Source organism: Neopsephotus bourkii, unplaced genomic scaffold, assembly GCF_033783945.1.
Source record: "Neopsephotus bourkii isolate Nb327-2 ecotype Australia unplaced genomic scaffold, CSIRO-AGI_Nbou_v1 NB_1542, whole genome shotgun sequence".
Classification (NCBI taxonomy): domain Eukaryota; kingdom Metazoa; phylum Chordata; class Aves; order Psittaciformes; family Psittacidae; genus Neopsephotus; species Neopsephotus bourkii.
In genome coordinates this window covers 992760-1014826 of record NW_026902018.1, presented here as the reverse complement: position 1 = coordinate 1014826, position 22067 = coordinate 992760, and the positions used below count along the sequence as shown (strand labels likewise).

Genomic DNA, 22067 nt, shown 5'->3' with positions numbered 1-22067 from the left:
CATGGTGACTTGCTGTTCTCTGATTGCACTGCGCTGTGTGGCTCATCTGTCAGGCTGCAGAGTGGGAGTTGCTAAAATTAAGACTCCAGGAGTTTTATAGCAAAAGCCTTTTTAAGTACCTGATGCTGAGGAGTTGCCTTGTCAAGCTCTGTATGTTTAGGTTTGTGGTGTGAAAGCAGCTGGAGCAGCTTTTCAGCTGTGTTCAGAGCAGCATCCTCTGGTTGGTGTGTGCAGGAATTGGGATCCCTGCATGCTGCCAGAGATTTGGCTGCTGAAATAGGGGCCTGCTGGCATCATGGCAGTGCATTGATCCTTTTAGAGTAAGAAATCTTCCTGGTGATTCATAGAATCCCAGCCTGGTTTGGGTTGGAAGGGACCTTAAAGCTCCTCCATCTCCAGCCCCTGCCACGGGCAGGGACCCCTTCCACTGGAGCAGCTTGCTCCAAGCCCCTGTGTCCAACCTGGCCTTGAACACTGCCAGGGATGGGGCAGCCACAGCTTCTCTGGGCACCCTGTGCCAGCGCCTCAGCACCCTCACAGGGAAGCCCCTTTCCTGCCACAGGAGGGATTTGGGGAATAATCTGTGCTGGGCAGTTGATGGCTGCTGAGTCTGAGCTGTGTTCCCAGTGGAGCTGGTACCTCAGGACTCGCATGGAGCTGCCCTGGGGCTCTGAGCATCTCGCTGCTGGGCTCTGGGGAAGGGGTTTTGTTCACCCAGGTCATTGGCTTCCCCCTTGCTGGATGTTCTTTACTCCTGCTGCTTTCTAACACCCACAGGTAGCCTTTATCCTGTGTTCCAGGAGATGCCCAGCATCTCTGATTGTGCCGTTGGGAAGTGCTCCCTGTGAGGCGTTCCTCTTCATCCTCCTCCTGTACAGCTCTCATTATAGATCTCTGAAGGCAAATCCATCACAGAATCATGGAATGGTTTGGATTGGAAGGGGCCTTCAGAGCTCATTTACTCCAACCCCCTGCCATGGGCAGGGACATCTTCAACTAGATCAGGTCACCCAGAACCTCGTCCAGCCTGGGTAGGGTTGATTGGAGTGTAGTGATAGGATGAAGGGCACTGAGTGTGCTGGGGACACGTCTCACTGGCCTGGGACTGTAGCCAAAGTCAGAACAAGTCTGTCAGGTCTTGTGCTCGGGTCTTGGGGTGCTGCTGTGGGATCTGCCTCTCATGGTGAGCCCAGGCCATGAACACCTCCAGGCACTTTGTCCTTACCAAAATAGGGGCTGTGGCGATAGGACGAGGAGTGATGGGTTTAAACTGAAATAGGGGAGGCTGAGCTGAGCTCTTAGGCAGAAGCTCTTCCCTGTGAGGGTGCTGAGGCGCTGGCACAGGGTGCCCAGAGAAGCTGTGGCTGCCCCATCCCTGGCAGTGCTCAAGGCCAGGTTGGACCAGAGAAGCTGTGGCTGCCCCATCCCTGGCAGTGCTCAAGGCCAGGTTGGACACAGGGGCTTGGAGCAACCTGCTCTCCCGTATGTGCAGCACTGGGATTATAGCTGGCAGTGCCGGTCAGATGTGCCTGGGCTGTGTTACACAAGAGCTGAGCTGCTGCTGGGACTGAGCAGCTCCACCCCAGCAGCGGTGCTCCTCAAGGGCACCCCTGCCTCCTGCCTCTCCCCATGCACACAGAGGAGTCACTGGTTGTTGGCTCAGGGCTGGGTCAGGTGCCTGCCTCGTGTCGGGGTGCTGATGGATAGGGATTGGTTTCTGTGCAGATTGGCATGGCAATGGAGCTTCCAGAACAAAAACCTGGCCTGAAATGGTGTTCTGGGTTGGGAATGTGACTGGAGCTGATTGAGTGAAGTCACCTTGGAGACCTCTGTTTTGTGTACAGGAGAAAATCATTTTAGCAGTTCTCTGAAGGGGGAAGTAATCCCTCCTGGGAACACATCAGTGTGTGCTGCATCACAAAGAGGGTGACTTTGGAAGTGAGAATCAGCGCTTGATTTCATTTGGTGCCAGTTCACTCCCCTCCTGCACGCAAATGTAACAGGGCTGTGCACTGGGTTTGGACTTAACCTATGGTCCCTACAGGCCCCTCTCCAGCTTTCCTGCAGCCCCTTTAGGCACTGGGGCTGCTCTAAGGTCTCCCCTTCAGGAGCCTTCTCTTCTCCAGGCTGGACAAGTCTATTACTCTATGCATTTTGGCAGTATTAAAGGTGTTTAATTGAACAGCTGATTCAGGACTTGTGTTGCTTCCATTTGCCTTTCACATGGTGATCTATGCATGCAGGATCTTAGCACATCAGCTCCGGTGCCCTTCTCTGGCCCCACTGCATCACCTCAATGTCTCTCCTGTAGTGAGGGGCCCAGAGCTGAACACAGTATTTGAGGTGCCTCAGCCCATCCTTTTTCCTCTGCTGCAGAAGCCTGTCTGACTGTGGTGCCTTTGCTGTCCTTACCTCCTGCTGGGGTCGTGCCCATGGGTGTCTGTGGTGTGGCCGGGTGCTCCGGGGACAGGCCGGGTGCAGGGGGGCTGACGCTTCCTTTTCCCTCTGTTCCTCTGCAGGACGCAGGCAGAAATGGCCCACACGTGTCGCGGGACCATCAACCTGTCCACGGCTCACATCGACAGCGAGGACTCCTGTAACATCGTGCTTTCCAACGGGGGCAGGACCTACCACTTAAAGGCCAACTCGGAAGTGGAGAGGCAGCGCTGGGTCACGGCCCTGGAGCTGGCCAAAGCCAAAGCCATCCGCATGAGGAACAACCAGTCAGGTAGAGGCTGTGACCCTGCAGCTTGGTCCTCTCTAAAACCTCCTTGTACAGCAGCGCTTTTGTGCTTGCTAACTCGTGCAGAAAGCCTGGCAGCTCCTGTGTCGTGCGTAATTAAACAGAGCTGATGGTGTTACACAGGCACAAAGGGTTCTAAACAGCATTGTGTGCACCAGACGTCATCTCCTCTGGTTGTGCAGCATTGGGCAGGTCTGCAGAGTCCCTGGTGCTGGCTGTAAGTTGTAGAGGAGCAGTCAAAATGAGCTGATGATGATGCTTCTCAAGGCAGGATGGATGTGTCTCCCGGAGACTCTGTGCTGGTCTGTGTGGATGGGGGATACTGGAAGAGGCACCACAGGGAGCACCAGTGCATGACAGGGTGCTGGAGCCACACGTTCCACATTCACCCAGACTCAGGGAAGTCTGGCAGATGGAGGACACACACATGTAGCTGAGCTGTTTTCCCCCGTGCACATTCCTCCTTCTCCATCCACCACCCCGCTGTGGGCTGGGGGCTGTCGGTGTCCATTTGGGATGGCTGTGATCTGTAAAGCTGTCCCAGTGCTGTGCCTGTTACACAGCTCCTCCCCAGGGTGTCATCGCTGCTGCTCATTGTGTGATGGCTCTGTTCAGTGCTGAGCAGTGTTACAGAAGTATTTCAGTGTTCATAGCTCTTCTGGGACTAACAGTTGGTTTTCTTCCACAAGCTAGCACTGCTTCCAGTAGCTGAAAGGGAAAGCAAACCAGGCCTTGTACAAGAGAATTGATGTCAGTCAATACATCAGCTGTGCTTTTTGTAATGCTCTGCCTGAAAGGAAAATGTAGCTTCAGAAATGCCCTAAATATTGTAGGAAGGGTGTGGGTGAGGCTGAGACCAGATACTGTGCCATTCCAGGTCCTGGAGCACAGCCTGGAGCTCCTTTGGTTCAGTGCTCATGGAGCATCTCTCTGTCCTGGTGTGGGTTTGGGCTTGGGGACACTTGCAGGTGCTGCTCTGTGCTATGGACTGCAGAGGATATGGATACATAAGTCAAGTATTTTGCAGCTCAGCATTCCAGGGAAGGTTGGGGTTGGTTCAGTGCAAACCTGTGCTTCCCCAGGGGCACTGCTGCTGCTGGTGCACAGAACCCACTGCACACCGTGGCTGTGTGGATGGAGGCTGCTCCGTAACGTGCTGGCTTAGGAAATCACACAGTCAGCATCAAACCCGTGTGACCATGGGTTTGGAAGGCAGCGCATTCATGTTTCTGTCCATGTGCCAGTGGGATGGTCCCTTGGGATGCTGGCTGCCGGGGGCAGAGCCTGTGCTTGATGTCATGTGTTGTAGAGAGCAGCACCAAGCCAGAGCGCCAGCAGTTTGACTTGCAGGAGAGCAGAGCCCTGGTCCTTGGTGATGTGGTCCGACTTGTGTCTCCTCAGCCAACCCTCCAGGTCATGCAGAGGTTGAGCCACTTCCCTGCTTCCCTTCCCTGTTCCAGTGTGCTGTGTTCTGGGGCACTGGTGTCTGTGGGACTCATGACATGCAGTATTGTGAGCTCTGCTCCTCAGAGCTCCAGCTCTGGCACATGTGGAAATATCAATGGAGAGGGGAGAGTTTTGCCTGGCAGAGCATGATGTTATGCTGGGATGGCTGTCAGTCCCGGGAATGCCACTTATCCCACAGTGGGAAGCACGTCCAAAGCTGGGTGTGTGTTTGGAAGAGGATCTTGTGTGTGGGAGAGGTTGGTATGGGCTTCACCATCCCCTTGCTGGGCATGTGGTGATGGGGGATGCTGGGGCAGCTCCTGGAGCCAGGCGCAGTCACTATGGGGTGTGTCTACATCCAAACAGCAGGCACAGAGACTTCCCAACTGCAGGCATCTGGGGCCCTGCTTCCCGGGAAGGATGGTGCAGCAGCGGTGCTGACTCAGCTCTTTGCAGTGATCCAGGCCAGGGAGGGGATGGGAGATACAGACCAACCGAAACGCCTGTTTTCCAGATTTTCCTGAGCTGCTCCAAGGGGATAAGACTCTCTAAGCAGGTGCTGAGCCCTTGTGCTGTGCAGTTACAGCTGGGGACGGCCGTGGGTTACTTTACACTCCAATGTGCACTGGGCTGATGGTGTTTTGTCCCAGTTAGAGATCTTTCAGTTAAGGAAAAGCAGGAATCTGTGTTAGGTTCACTTGAGTCTAAATCAGATTCCCAGTGCAAGGAGGGGGCATTGATGGCTCTGGGCGGCCAGAAGACTGGGAAAGCAGTGCAGGGGATAGGTGAGGAGAGCAGTGAAGCAGGTTTGCTTCTAACACTGCCTGTCCTGCTGGGGAAGGGCATGAGGAGCATCCTTATAGATGCTCCAGTCTTGTGGAGAAGGCTGGGTTCCAGTCAGCTGCTGCTGCTGTGTCTCTGCTGCTGAGCCCTGGGGCAGTCTCACATGTGAAGCAGCTTTTCAGCATGCAAGGAGCATCCAGGAGAGGGAAGGGGATGTCCTTTGGAGTCACAGAATCCCAGCCTGGTTTGGGTTGAAGGGACCTTAAAGCTCCTCCAGCTCCAACCCCTGCCACGGGCAGGGACCCCTTCCACTGGAGCAGCTTGCTCCAAGCCCCTGTGTCCAACCTGGCCTTGAGCACTGCCAGGGATGGGGCAGCCACAGCTTCTCTGGGCACCCTGTGCCAGCACCTCAGCACCCTCACAGGGATGCACAGCAGGTTAAAGTCACCCTTAAGCTCCCAAGCCCCTGCCAGGTGAGTGGGGAGCCTCAACAAGCCCTCTGAGGCGCCTTGGTGCTCATTCCCCCCTGCAAGGAGCCAGTACAGCTCCAACCCCACGCTCAGTGCTTCCCTCTCCCAGCCACGTTCATTTGCTCCTGCAGGAGCAATGTCTAAGCCAGTTTTGACACCCCAGGTGGTACAAGCAACCTGGCTTCTCTCCTTGCATCCAGAAGGGCCAGAGTGTTAGTGTGGAACGAGTTCATTAAAACCACAGAAAGCAAAGCCAGGTAACTTGAAATGTTCTAAGGGTGAGCCCCATCTGGGGCTCTACTGAAGATACAACATGGTCCAGTGAGAGCTGGAGTTCTCTGGTCATCTGTGGCTCTGCAGACACCAGGGGCTCCTCGCTGCTTTCCTCTTGGGATTGGTGGGGTGTAGGACCAGCACATGGTGTTAACTGCAAATATCCTGACTGGAGGAGACTGTTTTGGGGTGGATGTAGGGTCTTTTCCCCGTGTGGTTCTCTTGCAGTGAGCAGACAGGAAAGCAGTGGTGCCTGCCCTGCTGGCTGATGCCGTGCCCTCAGAGGAGCTGCTTCCACAGCCCTGGCTTTCATTTCTATTTCTAAGAAACATCAAACCCCCCACAAGATGGGAGACTTTGCTGTTCCCTCCTGCGGTAACTCAAGGAGCTCTGGTTTCCCCTGTACCCACTGCATAGCCAGGGCTATTTTGGTCAGGAGCTGTGAGCAGGGGCACAGGGACGTGCTGATGGATGTCACCGGAGGAAGATCATGTCCTCATCCTGCTTGACTGGTGAGAAACTGGCCTGCTGATACTGGGGATTAGTGGCAGAAAGTGAGAGGAGAGGCGAGCTGCTCTCGGAGCTCTCTCCTCTGTTACCACGTGCTGTGTAATTCCTCTGGGATAAGCGTACAGTGTAAGTCAGAAGGGGCCGGGTGGGCAGCTCAGCTCCAGCCTCTGCTCAGCCCCTGCTGCCATTCCTTCTCCTCCTGGTTGGGCTTAGAACGTGTTGGTGGAGCTGGAGGAAACTTGATTTGCCCACAGGGTTCCATCACCCCATGGAGGGTCAGATGCCTGTAAGCACCCTCTGGTCCCATTGCTGTGAGCTCCTGGGGTAATTCCAGCCTCCCCACTCCCCACACTGCACCCACATCGGGCCTTGGGTTTTTGTCAGCTTGTGCATCAGGCTCTGGACAATGTTGAGTTTGGAGACTGGGGGCAAAGGAACACTTTTATCTGCTCCTTGTGCTCGCTCGTCTCTGCAGCTGTGCTCCGGAGGATGTGAACTTAAAAGTGTTTGCTGACTGTGGTTAGTATTCCTTTTCATGGCAGTAAAAAGATCCTTTAGGACAGTACCATGCTAGCAGCTCCCAGTGCCTGAAGGGGCTACAGGAAAGCTGGAGAGGGGCTTTGGACAAGGGCTGGTAGGGACAGGACAAGGGGAATGGCTTGAACCTGCCAGAGGGCAGACTGAGATGAGCTGTTAGCAATATTCTGGCCCCTGGGCATCTCATGAGGAATGGAAAAGCTCTGCCAAGCAAGGGAAGAGTTTTGGGTCTGGGATGGGCAAGAGATGGCTGTGGCCCTCCACATCTGCAGCTGAATGCTTGGGGTGTTGCAGCGATGGGACCATCAGCAATTGCCCTAAGCATGGGGGGTTATGAAGCACTGAGTTCCTTTAAAGTCCAGGGATTGAAGTGTTCTGAACACGTACGTGATGTGTTCTGGGAGAGTCAAGTGACAGGAAGGACAAGAAGTGGTTTCCCATTGTTGCTGCTTTTAGAGTGTGTCTGACCAGCCTGGGAATGCTTCCCAACCCGAGAACGTTGGAGGCCTTGAGGTGGGAGCCCAGGGGGGTGAGTACTTGACCAGGCAGAGTGAGTGCTGGAGCTGGTGAGATCCTGATGGGTGGGCTTTCAGCAGAGATGGGCTATAGTCACTCTGAGGTCTGCACAGCCTCCCAATTGCTGTTGGCAGTGCAGACGTGGCAGGGAGGGGAGAAATCTTTAGGATCTTCTGTATTCCACAAGCCAGGAAATACCTGGTTGGAATCCTCTTGCCACTGTGTTGTATTTGCACGTGGGGATGGAGTTACCCAGGCTATGTGCGTGCCTCCTGCGGTGGGTGCTGCTCTGGCCCTTGTTTCCCAGGCACAGCACTCTGATCTCTGGGATTCTGTTGCAGGTGGAATCTGTGGTGATGGTTTAGAGGGAAGGAACACCGAAAATGTGGCTTATGTAACAGCACAGATTCACCATTCCAGCAGGAGCTCAGCGGGGACTGTGGAATTGAGGCCACCTCCGCTGCAGCGAGCGAAGGAGCTGGTGTGCAGGGATGGGAGAGGGTTTGTGTGTGACAGCAGCAGAGAAAGGCAAGGGAAACACTGGCAGAATCATGGAATCCCAGGATCCCAGCCTGCTTGGGTTGAAAGGACCTTAAAGCTCAACCCCCTGCCACGGGCAGGGACCCCTTCCACTGGAGCAGCTTGCTCCAAGCCCCTGTGTCCAACCTGGCCTTGAGCACTGCCAGGGATGGGGCAGCCACAGCTTCTCTGGGCACCCTGTGCCAGCGCCTCAGCACCCTCACAGGGAAGAGCTTCTGCCTAAGAGCTCAGCTCAGTCTCCCCTCGGGCAGGTTCAAGCCATTCCCCTTGGCCTGTCCCTACAGGCCCTTGTCCCAAGCCCCTCTCCAGGTTTCCTGCAGCCCCTTTAGGCACTGGAGCTGCTCTAAGGTCTCCTGTAAAAAAAAGCCTGGTATTGTGTGTGGAGTGGTACTGGGGCAGCAGACCACGTTAGCATTGCAAGCATGTGGTGTACAAGTGGGGTTTGATATGGGATGGACAGTAATGTCCCAGCTCCACTGCATCTGCAGGATGTGCTCATGCTCCTGCTCGATGGCACTGGAACATCCCCACCACCCCATTGCCCTGGGGGAGTAGGAGGCAAGGGGAACACTGGTGCTCTGCTTCCCAAGCTTTCACCCTGCACTTGGGTGCTCTTAGCAGGCTGTGCTTCAATCCCTGACCCTGTTCAGGGCTGCTGATCTACAGCTGGAGCAGGCTGGGAGCGGTGAGCTGTGCCTGGGGCAGTGACTGACCCTGCCTGCGCCCCCGGAGCTGCTCATGCAGCAGTTTGGGCTCTGGTGCACTCAGTGCTACAGGTGAGGCTGCCTTCATCAGCCCCCCAAAAATAACCCCTGAGCGTGACAGTGCAGAGGAGGGAAGGGGTGAGGAGCTGCAGCAGCAGCGTGGGGAGGAGCCACTGAACCCCACGCTGGTGCTCGGGAGGATGCTCCTGCAGGAGGAGGGGGATGGAGCGTGCAGCACCAGGATGTTGGCTGACAGCGGAGCCCTGAGGTGCTGGGTGAGCACGCGGGGGTCTGCGGGGTGTCCCTGGCTCTGGGGTGTGTACAGCATCCTGGGTGAAGAGGGGTTTCACAGTGAGCTCAGAGGAGAACACTGACACTGACTGCAGGGACCTGAGCTGTTGGAGCGAGTGCAGAGGAGGCCATGGGGATGCTGCGAGGGCTGGAGCAGCTCTGCTCTGGAGCCAGGCTGAGAGAGCTGGGCTGGGGCAGCCTGGAGAAGAGAAGGCTCCTGAAGGGGAGACCTTAGAGCAGCTCCAGTGCCTAAAGGGGCTGCAGGAAAGCTGGAGAGGGGCTTGGGACAAGGGCCTGTAGGGACAGGCCAAGGGAGAACGGCAGCTCACATCTTTGCTGCCCTTGGTGAGCCATCCTGGTGCTCATCCCATCGTTTCCCTTGTCCTTTGGAGAGCGGGTGCACTTGAACATTCCCAGCTTGTCACCAAGGAATTGTCCCTGTGGCTCTCTCCAGGCCTGCAGCTTGTATTCCCTGAGATCTTAAAAATCCCTGTTCCTGCGTTGGTGGCTGAAGTGGGAAGGATGATCTGTGCCATTCCCTCTCTGCTGCACTGGCTAATATTAGCTTGATTTGTCATTTCGGCATCCTTAAAACCAGAATTGGGATGCAAGTCAGCACAGGTGGTCCCTTCTATTGGCCACCAGTGCAGGGGTGCTGATTCTGATGCTGTGCCTGTGTTGAAGTTTAACTTGCTGCTCTACTTGTAGCTCTGCATACTTGAGGCCCATGACCTGGTCGCACAGCACGGCTCTCGCTGCTTTTCATGCCTTGAGCTCTTGCCAAGCACCGAGGATGGGTGTTTGTTACTTACACGTTGAAGCCAGGCAGGTTTTACCTGTAGGGAGGTTTTAGTGCAGTTTTTAGAATCCCAGAATCCCACCTTGGTTTGGGTTGAAGGGACCTTAAAGCTCCTCCAGTTCCAACCCCTGCCACAGGCAGGGACCCCTTCCACTGGAGCAGCTTGCTCCAAGCCCCTGTGTCCAACCTGGCCTTGAGCACTGCCAGGGATGGGGCAGCCACAGCTTCTCTGGGCACCCTGTGCCAGCGCCTCAGCACCCTCACAGGGAAGAGCTTCTGCCTAAGAGCTCAGCTCAGTCTCCCCTCGGGCAGGTTCAAGCCGTTCTCCCTTGGCCTGTCTCTACAGGCCCTTGTCCCAAGCCCCTCTCCAGGTTTCCTGCAGCCCCTTTAGGCACTGGAGCTGCTCTAAGGTCTCCCCTTCAGGAGCCTTCTCTTCTCCAGGCTGCCCCAGCCCAGCTCTCTCAGCCTGGCTCCAGAGCAGAGCTGCTCCAGCCCTCGCAGCATCCCCATGGCCTCCTCTGCACTCGCTCCAACAGCTCCAGGTCCCTCTTGTGCTGCTGCCCCAGAGCTGGATCAGGGCTGCAGGGGGGGTCTCCCCAGAGCACAGCAGAGGGGCAGGATCCCCTCCCTGAGCTGCTGCTCACGCTCTGGGGGTGCAGCCCAGCACACGGGGGGGGACTGGGCTCGAGCACTGTGTGTTCATGGGGAGCTTCTCAGTAGGTTCTGTAATGAGGATTTTCATCTCCGGGAGCTCCAGGGGGAGCGTTTCCAGCTCACGTCAGCTCTTCCCTGGATTTCAGTGTTATTTTTAGGCCTCTGAGACTCCCAAGTGCTGCTTTTTTTCACTGGCACGGAAAAAGCCTGTTGGAGGGAGCTCAGTTTTGACCTGACAATAACAACAATGGTTCCTGATTGGAAATGAGTCAGTCTGGGATGAGCCTGTGATGAGATGAGAGCTGATCCCTCCAGGAAGCCTGCAGCATGTCCCTGGGGGCTGGCTGGGCAGCGGTGCAGGCGGCAGAGCTGGTCCACAACTGAGCAGTGGAGGACAGGAAGGAATCCCTGCTGCAGTGTGCGTCGTGTCACATGGAGCAAGTCAGCTCCTGCTCTGCATCCCTGTGCCAGCGCCTCAGCACCCTCACAGGGAAGAGCTTCTGCCTAAGAGCTCAGCTCAGTCTCCCCTCGGGCAGGTTCAAGCCATTCCCCTTGGCCCCCATTCCCTACAGGCCCTGATGAAGAGGATGCTGTGATTCAGGATGCAGCACAGGATTGCTAGTGGTTTGCTCCATGCTCTGTGCCAAGGTAGGGCAACAGGAGAGGGTTTATCCTCCTCTTCCATGAAGCCCTGACTCCGGTGAACACTCAGCAGGATTTGCCCTGAGGCTCCCCAGCTCCTGCATGGGAGATACCCCTGCAGAGAGCCCAGTGCTGAAGGTATTTGCTTGCTGGTGCTTGATGGATGGCTTCCAGGAGAGGGGTTTGGCAGCCAGACCTTGTTCCAATGCTCTGCATGGGGCAGGAGAGTAGCTCCTATGAGGGGGGAGTGCTGCTACTCCTAACCCCAGCATCTCAGCTCTTTCCCTGTGCCCGCGTTGGCTCCGGGTGCTCAGAGCCCAGGGGGACCCAGTGATGGCATCAGAACAGTGCACACTGAGCTGCCGGGGTGGACGCGGCTCCTCCAGCCGGGCTGTGCTGGCATCTTGTGGTGCTTTGTGCTCCTGCAGCGCCTGGCTCCTGGCGTTGGAATCAGCTTGGCTGCTGACAGCCGCTCCTTTGGGATCCAGCATGGGAAATGGATGATTCTTGTGGTGTTAAGGAGTGTTTCAGTTCAAATGAAGATGCTGGGGAGTGAGGGTCAGCTGTGAGAGGGTAGGATGGGTCTGTCGTATGTTCTGCTCAGGTTTGGTGTTATTGCAAGGAAATCTTTCCTGGATAGTAACGTGTGGCTTCTTCCACCGGCTCCATTTGCAAGAGATGGATGGATGGATGGATGGATGGATGGAGTGCTGCTTCTGCCAGGCAGCAGTGGAGGGGTGTCTGCTGGGGCCTGGTTTGCATGGGAAGGGACCTTAAAGTTCCTCCAGCTCCAACCCCTGCCACGGGCAGGGACCCCTTCCACTGGAGCAGCTTGCTCCAAGCCCCTGTGTCCAACCTGGCCTTGAGCACTGCCAGGGATGGGGCAGCCACAGCTTCTCTGGGCACCCTGTGCCAGCGCCTCAGCACCCTCACAGGGAAGAGCTTCTGCCTAAGAGCTCAGCTCAGTCTCCCCTCGGGCAGGTTCAAGCCATTCCCCTTGGCCTGTCCCTACAGGCCCTTGTCCCAAGCCCCTCTCCAGGTTCCCTGCAGCCCCTTTAGGCACTGGAGCTGCTCTAAGGTCTCCCCTTCAGGAGCCTTCTCTTCTCCAGGCTGCCCCAGCCCAGCTCTCTCAGCCTGGCTCCAGAGCAGAGCTGCTCCAGCCCTCGCAGCATCCCCATGGCCTCCTCTGCACTCGCTCCAACAGCTCCACGTCCCTCTTGTGCTGCTGCCCCAGAGCTGGATCAGGGCTGCAGGGGGGGTCTCCCCAGAGCACAGCAGAGGGTAGAATCACCAATCAATACTATATATATTTCTCTCTATATAATCATCTACAATGGAAATTAGTGGCTGCTTTTGGGCAGGTTTATATTCAAGGCTCATTTCTCTCTTGTGTAGGTAAAACCGGCATTACTGGAGCATCACGCTTTAGAAAGGCAGGTGTCTTGGGCGGTGTGAGGAACACCCAGCATTCTAGGAAGAGTATTAAAGTCAAATGGTAATTAAAACCTAAAGAAAGGAAGCAGGTTATGGAGATGTGATGGTGCCTTCCAACACTGGAGGTTTCTGCTAGGGGAACGGTGGCCCTTTCTTCCATGTGTCTGCAGGGGGCAGAGATGGTCCCTTCCGTGTGGAGCAAGGAAATCACTTGGGTGCTGGGAATAACAGCAAATGAGTTCTAGTGCAGGGGCATGTGGAAGCAGCATTTTCAGGGCAGGGTTTGAGAGGTCTATATCAGGACAACTCTGTTATACCATAATAGTTATTCTAATGAGTGTCTTGTATAGGATCCCATTGCATGCAGAAGCCCCCTGAGTTATCTGAAGGTGCTTTGCCATGCTGGCTCCCGTATGGTTTGAGGTGAGGAGTTGGAATGGGGTGAGGAGCCTGTCCCTGTGTGGCTGTTGTTGCTCTCTAATGCCCCAGGAGAGGTCTCGGTGCTCTTCCAAACCCAACCAGCTGGAACGTCCCAAGTTCCTGTTTGTTCTGTGCCTGCCGTGTGCTGGGGCAGTGCGGGACAGGGAGAGGAGGAGGAGGGAAAGGAGGAGGAGGAAGAGGAGAAGGAGGAGGCATCTCCCAGCTCCGAATGCTGGGGGAATGAGGTCTGCAGAGAGGAGAGGGAACGGGAAGGGAAGCAATGAGGAGATGGAGCCTGCAGAGAGCATCCCAAGGGACCCATCACCTCTGGTCGAAGCCCTGCAGTTGTGATCTCCCAGCACGCATCCCCTCGTCGCAGCCTCCCGAGCCCTGGATGAGGAGGAGGTGCTGTGGGAAGCGCAGTATGTAATCCCATCACTACAGCCTCTAACGGGGCAGGAGGAGCGCTGGGCTCTGGAATGCTGGTGCTGGCTGAGTGCTGGGGCTTGCAGCTTGTGGGGCTGTGCTCCTTTGGGGTGTGCAATGGGGGTGAAAGTGTTTGAGGGAGACCTTGAAACGGGTTGGATGCTGGAACTGATGTGTAAGTTCATATAGGGATGACTCTCCCCATGTGTGAGTGGTCTTCAGAGCTTGCAGGGGCACAGCAGGTCCTTGCATGGGGCAGCCTGTGCTCCCCACTGCACCCAGCACTGCTTTCTGCACCTAAACCAGGGGGAAGGGGTTTCAACTGCTACAAATCAAGTGTTTTGCATGCATTTTTAATGGATGGGCTTGAATTTGAGTTGTTCCAGTGCCCCAGTCCCCCTGGAGCTCTGGGTTTTTAAATTCACCTCACGTTTCATGGGTTGGCTTGGGAGATGGATATATATATATATATAGGTACAAAGATGCTCCAAACTTAAGGGCTGTGGATGCTTTCTGGATGAGTTGAACGAGAATGGTGAGAAAAGGAAATGTCACACTAAAGAGCAGAGACCTTGGAGCTGTGGTGGGGCTGTGTGACAGTGGTCACGCTCGGGAACAGGAAACCAGAAAAGAGGTGAAGCTGAAATGCAAAACCAAAGTGGAGACCACTTTGGTGTTGCGTTTGGATGAAGGAGTCAGACTAAAACTGAACTCCATCATCATCCCAGCAACATTCCTGCCTGGTTTGCTTCCACACCAGGTGTCTGGAAGGTGGAAGCATCAAGGTACGGGGTGTTTGTTGCTATCTGATACAGTTGGCTGCAAACAGAATGGTTTGATATTGCCACTGGAGCCTGAGGGTAGAGCTGGTGGTCTGGGAGGCAGCGCTTGTCCATCGGGATGCTGCATGTGCCACAGGGAGGTGGAATTTCCTCCTCTGGCTCCTCTCATTCATCGTTCCTCTCCTGGTGTTCTCCTGCTCCCCTGGGCCACCCCTGGGTGACCAAACCCTTTCCCACCCCTGACTCATGTACTGACTTGCCTCTCACTTAGCGAGAAGTACCGTCATGGGGTGAGGGTTTCCTGTAGGAAGTAAGAAGACATTTCATCCTGACCTCTGGAGAGGGGCTTGGGACAAGGGCCTGTAGGGACAGGCCAAGGGGAATGGCTTGAACCTGCCCGAGGGGAGACTGAGCTGAGCTCTTAGGCAGAAGCTCTTCCCTGTGAGGGTGCTGAGGCGCTGGCACAGGGTGCCCAGAGAAGCTGTGGCTGCCCCATCCCTGGCAGTGCTCAAGGCCAGGTTGGACACAGGGGCTTGGAGCAAGCTGCTCCAGTGGAAGGTGGCAGGGACTTGGAGCTGGAGGAGCTTTAAGGTCCCTTCAACCCAAACTGGGCTGGGATTCTATGTGTATGAGAGATGTGTATCCATGTGCGTGTTCACGTGTGTGCCTCTCTTGGGGTGTACGTGTACACACAGTGATACACAGACACAGGGATGTATTGGCTCTGATGTTAGTGTCAGGCACAGATCCTGGCTCCATCTGGTTCTTGCACCTGAAAACAGAAATGGAAGTGCTGGTTTTGGCCTAAACCCCACCAAAGCCTCTCCCTCCAGTTAACACTTGCTGTTCTTCTGGTGGTTGTGGCATTTTCCCCTTGAAAAGTGGCTGGTTCTCCCATAAAGCATGAACATGTCTGCAGACAAGACAAAACATTGTTTTTGCATGCATGTGCCTTGCTAGCCTGGGGTTTCCCTGCCTCCAAGGCACAGTGTGGCAATAGCTTGTTTTTTCCAGGATTTATCCCTTTTCCACTCAGAATCGTGCAGAGTTCCTGCCTCTTTTTTAAGGTATGGACACAAAGAGAGTGATCACAGTTTAGAAGATGGACTGTGAGCCTTGCCCTCTTTGCTGTAAGGTTCTTGCAGTACAGCTAAACGGAGAGCTACAAGTATGAGCTCTTACTGTGTGTTGGTACTTGCCACTGGGTGGTCTGCAGCATCCCATGCTGTGCCTGTGTGTGTTACTGCCCAGCACATTGAATTTCCCTCTACACCTGCCTGACAGGAGGATGGAGCCAGGAGGGGCTGGGCTCTGCTCCCAAGGAACAAGGGATGGGACAAGAGGAACCGGCCTCCAGCTGCACCAGGGCAGGTTTAGATGGAGCTGAGGAACAATTCCTGCCCCAGAGGGTGCTCAGGCATTGGAACAGGCTGCCCAGGGCAGGGCTGCAGGCACCGGCCCTGCAAGTGTTCACACCCCGTGGAGACGAGGCCTCAGTGCCATGGGGCAGTGGTGGCCTTGGCAGGGCTGGGAAGGGTTGGACTGGATGAGCTTAAAGGGCTTTTCCAGCCTGGTTGATTCCATGATTCTATGAACTGTGATTTATGCCACGTTTCCTCCTCAAATCCCCCAGACCTGTAAAATGGGAAAGGTTGGGAAAATCCAATCATCCCACTGCAGAGGGGGTAGAAAACAGACCTCAGGAGCCGCGTGGTTGTGAAGCCTCAGAGGTTTTGTTCTTGAGCTGCTGGGGGATGGAAGCAGCAGCGTGACGAAAATGTATAATGAAGTTTCAGCTACAAATAAAGAAATTCTGATGTATATTTTAAGCAAAGGGCCTAAAAATAACCTCCAGCAGCATTTAAAGGCACAAACCCCTAAATACTTTCTTCCCCCCAAAAAGAGCATCCGTTTGGTTTTCAGGCTGAATATCCAACAGCATTGCTCCGGAGGCATCCCCAGCGACACCTCCCCTGGGCAGGATGCCTGCGCTCCGGGTTTTCCTTTCCCCCCCCTTGTTTTGGGCAGGATGCTGCCCGTTTCTGGCAGGGAGGGAGTTAAGCCTGGCTCCGTGGTGCATGCTGGTAAGAGGGTGGTTTGATGGTTGCTGTGCTCTGCTGACAGCATGTGGCAAGAAGCGATGGTGATGGGCAGCGTGGAGCCCTAAGTGCGGCGCCGCGGCCGCTGCGCTGCTGCTGGCGAAGGACATTTGGACGTTTGCATTTCTCCTTCTCTTCCCCTCCTGCTCCATCCTAAAGGCACGAGCCATGTCGCACACAGCCTCTGCGAGAGCGGTCCCGCTGTGGGGATGAAGGGTAGGGGCTGCTGGGAGACGGGATCCATCCGCGCCTTCTGCAACGCTGCCTGCCTCAATAAATTTCACCAGGGTTAGTGGCATTCCCGGCATCCTCCCGCTGTGCCATAGGGATCTGGCCCAGCCTGGGCTCCTTTGGAGTGATGGAGGGGCTGCGCCAGTGGGTGACGTGCATTCCTGGGGTGATGGGGGGTGTTTAACCCCATACAGGAGCCTCGGGATGCAGGGAGATACAGACTGTGCTCCATGCGGGTCTGTTGCTGGCGTTCATGTGGCAGCAGGGATGGGACTGTGGGGGATCACGTGCAATGTCCTGGGTTCGGTTTGAGGTTTGTAACGTGTGTGGCAACTTGGTCTTTGTGCTTTATCAGGTGTTAGAATCACCCCTGGTTCAGGTTTACTGTGTTCTCCTGCTAAAGGAGTTACATTTGATGGTAGATTGTTCTTATTACGTGTCTGTAATATCACAGAGAGGAATTGGTTGTTTTATCATGGGGAAAGTGGTTCCTGCTGCAGCCTGGTCAGACCTGGTCGTGGTTTCACTAAATCAGATGGAGTTGTTCAGTTAAAAGGCAAATGACTTTGCAGTTGGGGTGAAATGGGAGAGTTTCTTTCCTGTGAGGCTGCTGAGGCGTCTGGAGAGGGGCTTGGGACAAGGGCCTGTAGGGACAGGCCAAGGGGAATGGCTTGAACCTGCCCGAGGGGAGACTGAGCTGAGCTCTTAGGCAGAAGCTCTTCCCTGTGAGGGTGCTGAGGCACTGGCACAGGGTGCCCAGAGAAGCTGTGGCTGCCCCATCCCTGCTCCTGAGGTTATTCCAGCCATTTCCCATTGCCAGTCCCAGGAGAGCTCAGCTGTGTCCTTTCTAGAGCAAGTGATGCTCTGTCTGCATCAGGGCTGCTTTGGGGCAGAATTCCCTGTTCTGGCTGTGCTGCTGAACACTTCGGGTGTGTTTGTCCTGGGTTGGATGCTGCGATGCAGACCAGCTCTGGGGGTTGGCTGCTGCCTCGCACTTTGGACCACTTCTGTGTTGCTTCCTTGGTGGAGTGGCCAAGCGAACCCAGGCTGCTCACAGCAAAGGAGAAGGGGTGATGGGGAGAAACAAGGGTTTGCAGGATGCTCTTGACCACCCTCTCTGCTCTAAGGCACTGACAGCTCAGTCCTTCCTGTGTTGTGTTGAGTTGCTGTGGTGCCTAGAGGGCCTGTGCCTGCTGCACTGGTGGCGCTGGGTGATGCACTCCTGGGCTTCCTCAGTGCTCACATCATAGTTAACTCCTTTCCTGTAGTTTGGGACAATTAATAGGTTTAAGGAAGGAAAAGGGGCAAATTGGACAAAAAAATTCTTCAGGAAACAAGTCAGTATCTCCTCCTACAGAAATCCATTAGTAATCGTGTCACTTTGTCCTGTGTGGGTTCCATCTTGCCTCACGCTAGGTGGGATCGTGTTATCTCCAATGTAAAAGCTTGACCCAGTGCTGTCCTTTTTGTCAGCAGAGAACCAGCACCTCCAAGAGGTGTTCCCTTCCTCCCAAAATAGGTCACCTCTGACCCTGAGGGAAGCGTGGGCATGGATCTGCTCAGGTTTGGGCATTCCATGTCTGGCTGCCCGAAGGCAGGTGACATCATAGGATAGCTATGGTCAGGAGGAACCTTAAACCTGGTGTAGTCCAACTGCCTGCAATGAGCAGGGACATCTTCAGCTGGGGATGAGTTATCCCAGCTTCCTTAGACACAAGTGCTAAGGTCACCACCACCCCTTTGCCCCTCCTCAGTGTGTGGTGTGTGAGCATGAGCCATCCCTGCACAGTGGCTGCACATCCCCGTCCTGCTCTCGAGCATCACTTCACAAGAAGTAATTGTAGCTCAATGTGATTTCCTTGCCCAGGAAAGGCAAAGGCAGGGGAAAGGCAAAGAGGTCAAATCAAAACTCAAGTGATGGAGGGTTTACAGCAGGCTTCAGATGACAGGAAGAATAGAAAAGCTTTTCTGTCAAATCCCAGTCGTTCCTTTGGTTCTCTTCTCAAGCCCTTTCTCTGGCTGGGTGATGTAAGGACATGTGTGGAACAGGAGATGTGCTCATGCAGGCGCAGCACTTTATGTAACCAGGCTTCAGTGCAGGGTAAAATGCCCCAAACCAGAATCATTCTCACAGAAAGCTGAACCCAGCCTGGCTGCTGTTGTGTGGCAATGGAGGGGAAGGTGGGCAGTGGTGAGACGGTGGTGGGGCTTCAGGGAGACCTCGGGAACCACAGGGACTGAACGCAGGGAGATGTGTCCCAGGGGTGGCTCGGGGCAGGTTATTTCTGGTTTGGGACTGGGAAGGCATTAGGTGGCCTTGACACCCCTGCAGCAGCGAGTGGCACAGAGCACAGCGTGCGTCTTGTTCTGTTCTTCCCCCACAAATCTAACAGCTTTCTAATTCAGATGTTCAGGGTTTTCCATAGTTCACAGAGTCCCAGCCTGGTTTGGGTTGAAGGGACCTTAAAGCTCATCCAGTCCCAACCCCTGGGGCAGGGGCACCTTCCACTGGAGCAGCTTGCTCCAAGCCCTGTCCTTTAAGGACTCTAAGAGCTCAGCTCAGTCTCCCCTCTGGCAGGTTCAAGCCATTCCCCTTGGCCTGTCCCTACAGGCCCTTGTCCCAAGCCCCTCTCCAGGTTTCCTGCAGCCCCTTTAGGCACTGGAGCTGCTCTAAGGTCTCCCCTTCAGGAGCCTTCTCTTCTCCAGGCTGCCCCAGCCCAGCTCTCTCAGCCTGGCTCCAGAGCAGAGCTGCTCCAGCCCTCGCAGCATCCCCATGGCCTCCTCTGCACTCACTTGAGCAGGTCCCTGCTGAAATGAAGTCTCTGCCCTTTCTCACTGTGTATGGGACTGATGCCCTCTCTGCCCCTTTGCCCTTCATTTCTAGGGATCATGGAAATGGTTCCTGCTTGGGGGGAAGAGGATGCGCCCCAAGGACATGCAGGTGCTGGTGGGTTTGAATGCACTGCCAGTACTGGCGGTGCAGGATGGGTGCCAGAGCAGTTTGGCATGAGGCAGGAGATGTTCTCCTCCTTGGAGCTTATGGGCAGCAGTCACTAATAATCTGGGTTTATTAGCTGTGGCTTAAATACAAAGCAGAGTAATTAGGGGGGAAGTGGTCGCCCTGCCAGGCTGAGGGTGTGATTAGAGACCAGAAATGCACTTACAGAATTGGAGAGGAGTTGAGCTCCCAGCTCCATTGAATGCTGTGCCAAGAGGGGCCCTGTGCACAGCAGAAATGGAATTCTGTAGTTTATTCCCTTCCTACTGACAAGGCTGCACTGAGCCAGCACAGCACGAGAAGATGCTGCATCGCAGTCGCTGACCTTCTCTGGTCCTTGCTATTCCCCAGGCAAACCTGGACTGAGGGCTGCTGGCAGAGGAGGGAATCCAGGGGTAAACTCTTGCTTCAGAGGGTCTTGCTGCAGTAAATCATCCATAGGAGCTGCTGTGTCAAGAGCAGTGTGGGGCAGCCCCAGCAAGCTGCTGCCATCCTGCTTTGTGGTCCTGCAGAGCTTGTTGAGGCTCCCCGGTCCCCTGGCAGGGGTTTGGGAGCTGAAGGGTGTCTTTAACCTGCTGTGCATCCCTGTGAGGGTGCTGAGGCGCTGGCACAGGGTGCCCAGAGAAGCTGTGGCTGCCCCATCCCTGGCAGTGTTCAAGGCCAGGTTGGACACAGGGGCTTGGAGCAAGCTGCTCTAGGGGAAGGGGTCCCTGCCTGTGGCAGGGGTTGGAGCTGGAGGAGCTTGAAGGCCCCTTCCAATCCAAACCATTCTGTGCGCTCTGAATGTGTGACAGGGCCCTGGCTTGAATCTGTCACTGAGAGGAACTGCTGAAATCACCTTTCCCTCTGTAGGAGCTGTGGTGCTGGGCTGGGTGCCCATTACTGACTGTCTTGTATCCCCTTTGAGCAGGACACTGCCTGCTCTGGCCTCTTTGGAAAGGCTGGGTGCCCAGCGAGCGGAAGGCAGGAAGGGAAGGAGCAGGGAAGGGGTTTAGACCTGTCACCACATGTGTCTGTGAGGCTCCAGCCCATGGTGAGGTCCCAGCATTGCACCCTCCCTGCGTTCCCCATTCCCAGTGCAGGTTTGCTCCACACCCCATTGAGCTCTCTGACATTCAGGTTGCATTTTGTGTTTCCCTATAGCTTCCCATTGCTCTCTGATGGAAAATCCTTCCCTACCAAGGGGCTAACTGAGGGTTTGTCCTTCCCTCCAGTTCAAGCTCATATCAAGGCTGTCCCTGTGCTCAGGGCAGGCTGGTGCAGGTGTGTACTCCGGGCCTCTGCCTGCCTGCAAGGACCAGAGGAGCAGCACTGAAATCCAAAGGCAAACACACTGGGAAGGGGGTGTCAGATGCCTCCTGGGGGGGTGCTTGTGACCCTCTTGCCCCTCTCCATGCCTGGAGCTCTCAGTTACATGCTGGGCAGCAGAGCAAAGGGGACGGGAACCTTCCAGGTCCTGCAGCATCGCTCCCTTGGCGCTGGTGTGTCCTGACCTTTGGGAATTGGAGGAAGGTGGGTAACTTACACCTGCCCTGATCCTCTTACACACCAGTAAGCTGAGCATGGGTGGATTTAGATGCACATAAGGGCATGCTTTAATGGTGGTGTGGTTTAAACCCAGCTGGCAGCTCAGCACCAGCAGCTGCTCACTCAGCCCCAAGCACGATGGGGAGAGAATTGGAAGGATGTAAAACCCATGGCTTGAGATAAGAACAGTTTAATAAGTACAATATACTGCTACTAATGATAATGGTCAGGGAAAAACAGGCTGTGATCTCCAGTGATTTTTGTCTTCAGCCCCTGCCATGTGTCTTCCCTTTGTCCAGGGCTATGGAGATCTGGTGGGCATCTTTGTTCACAGGTCGAGGGAGGGGATCCTGCCCCTCTGCTGTGCTCTGGGGAGACCCCCCCTGCAGCCCTGATCCAGCTCTGGGGCAGCAGCACAAGAGGGACGTGGAGCTGTTGGAGCGAGTGCAGAGGAGGCCATGGGGATGCTGCGAGGGCTGGAGCAGCTCTGCTCTGGAGCCAGGCTGAGAGAGCTGGGCTGGGGCAGCCTGGAGAAGAGAAGGCTCCTGAAGGGGAGACCTTAGAGCAGCTCCAGTGCCTAAAGGGGCTGCAGGAAAGCTGGAGAGGGGCTTGGGACAAGGGCCTGTAGGGACAGGCCAAGGGGAATGGCTTGAACCTGCCAGAGGGGAGACTGAGCTGAGCTCTTAGGCAGAAGCTCTTCCCTGTGAGGGTGCTGAGGCGCTGGCACAGGGTGCCCAGAGAAGCTGTGGCTGCCCCATCCCTGGCAGTGCTCAAGGCCAGGTTGGACACAGGGGCTTGGAGCAAGCTGCTCCAGTGGAAGGGGTCCCTGCCCATGGCAGGGGTTGGAGCTGGAGGAGGTGGCTCCCAACACAAAACAGGCTGTGAGTCTGTGACCCTGTGATTCTGTGAACCCCCTGGGAGCGCTCCTGCTTGCAGCAGGGGTGATGTTCTCCTGTGAAGGGTGCAGTGTGTGCTGGCTGATGTGCCTGTCTCATGCCATCCTGTTCCCATCTCCCATCAGCGCTGCCGTGGGTCGCTGGTGGATGTCAGGAGAGGCCTCGCACTGCTGAAATCGTAGCTAGACCTGAGGGTGGAAAATGTTTAAGCATCATTAAAAATGGATGCTCAGTGACGCACTCGGGAGGACATCCAAGACCTCCGGTGGTTTTCCGTAGCTGCGTGCCAAGGCGCCGCTGCTGCTGTTTGTGCAAGAAGAGAGCATCTCCCCATGGCCGTGGTGGT

At 55.5% G+C, this 22067-nt stretch overlaps 1 protein-coding gene across 3 annotated transcripts in view; it reads left to right on the top strand.

Moving 5' to 3' along the window:
- OSBP2 (oxysterol binding protein 2) overlaps window positions 1-22067 on the top strand; it is a 77725-nt gene that overhangs the window by 20644 nt on the left and 35014 nt on the right. For 2 of the 3 annotated variants that reach the window (XM_061370464.1, XM_061370462.1), the window contains one exon: window positions 2520-2728. In XM_061370464.1, the coding sequence (XP_061226448.1) occupies window positions 2520-2728 (209 nt within the window). Of the gene's footprint in view, window positions 1-2519; window positions 2729-16073; window positions 16358-22067 lie in introns of those variants that run through there. The other variant, XM_061370465.1, reaches the window with a different exon arrangement.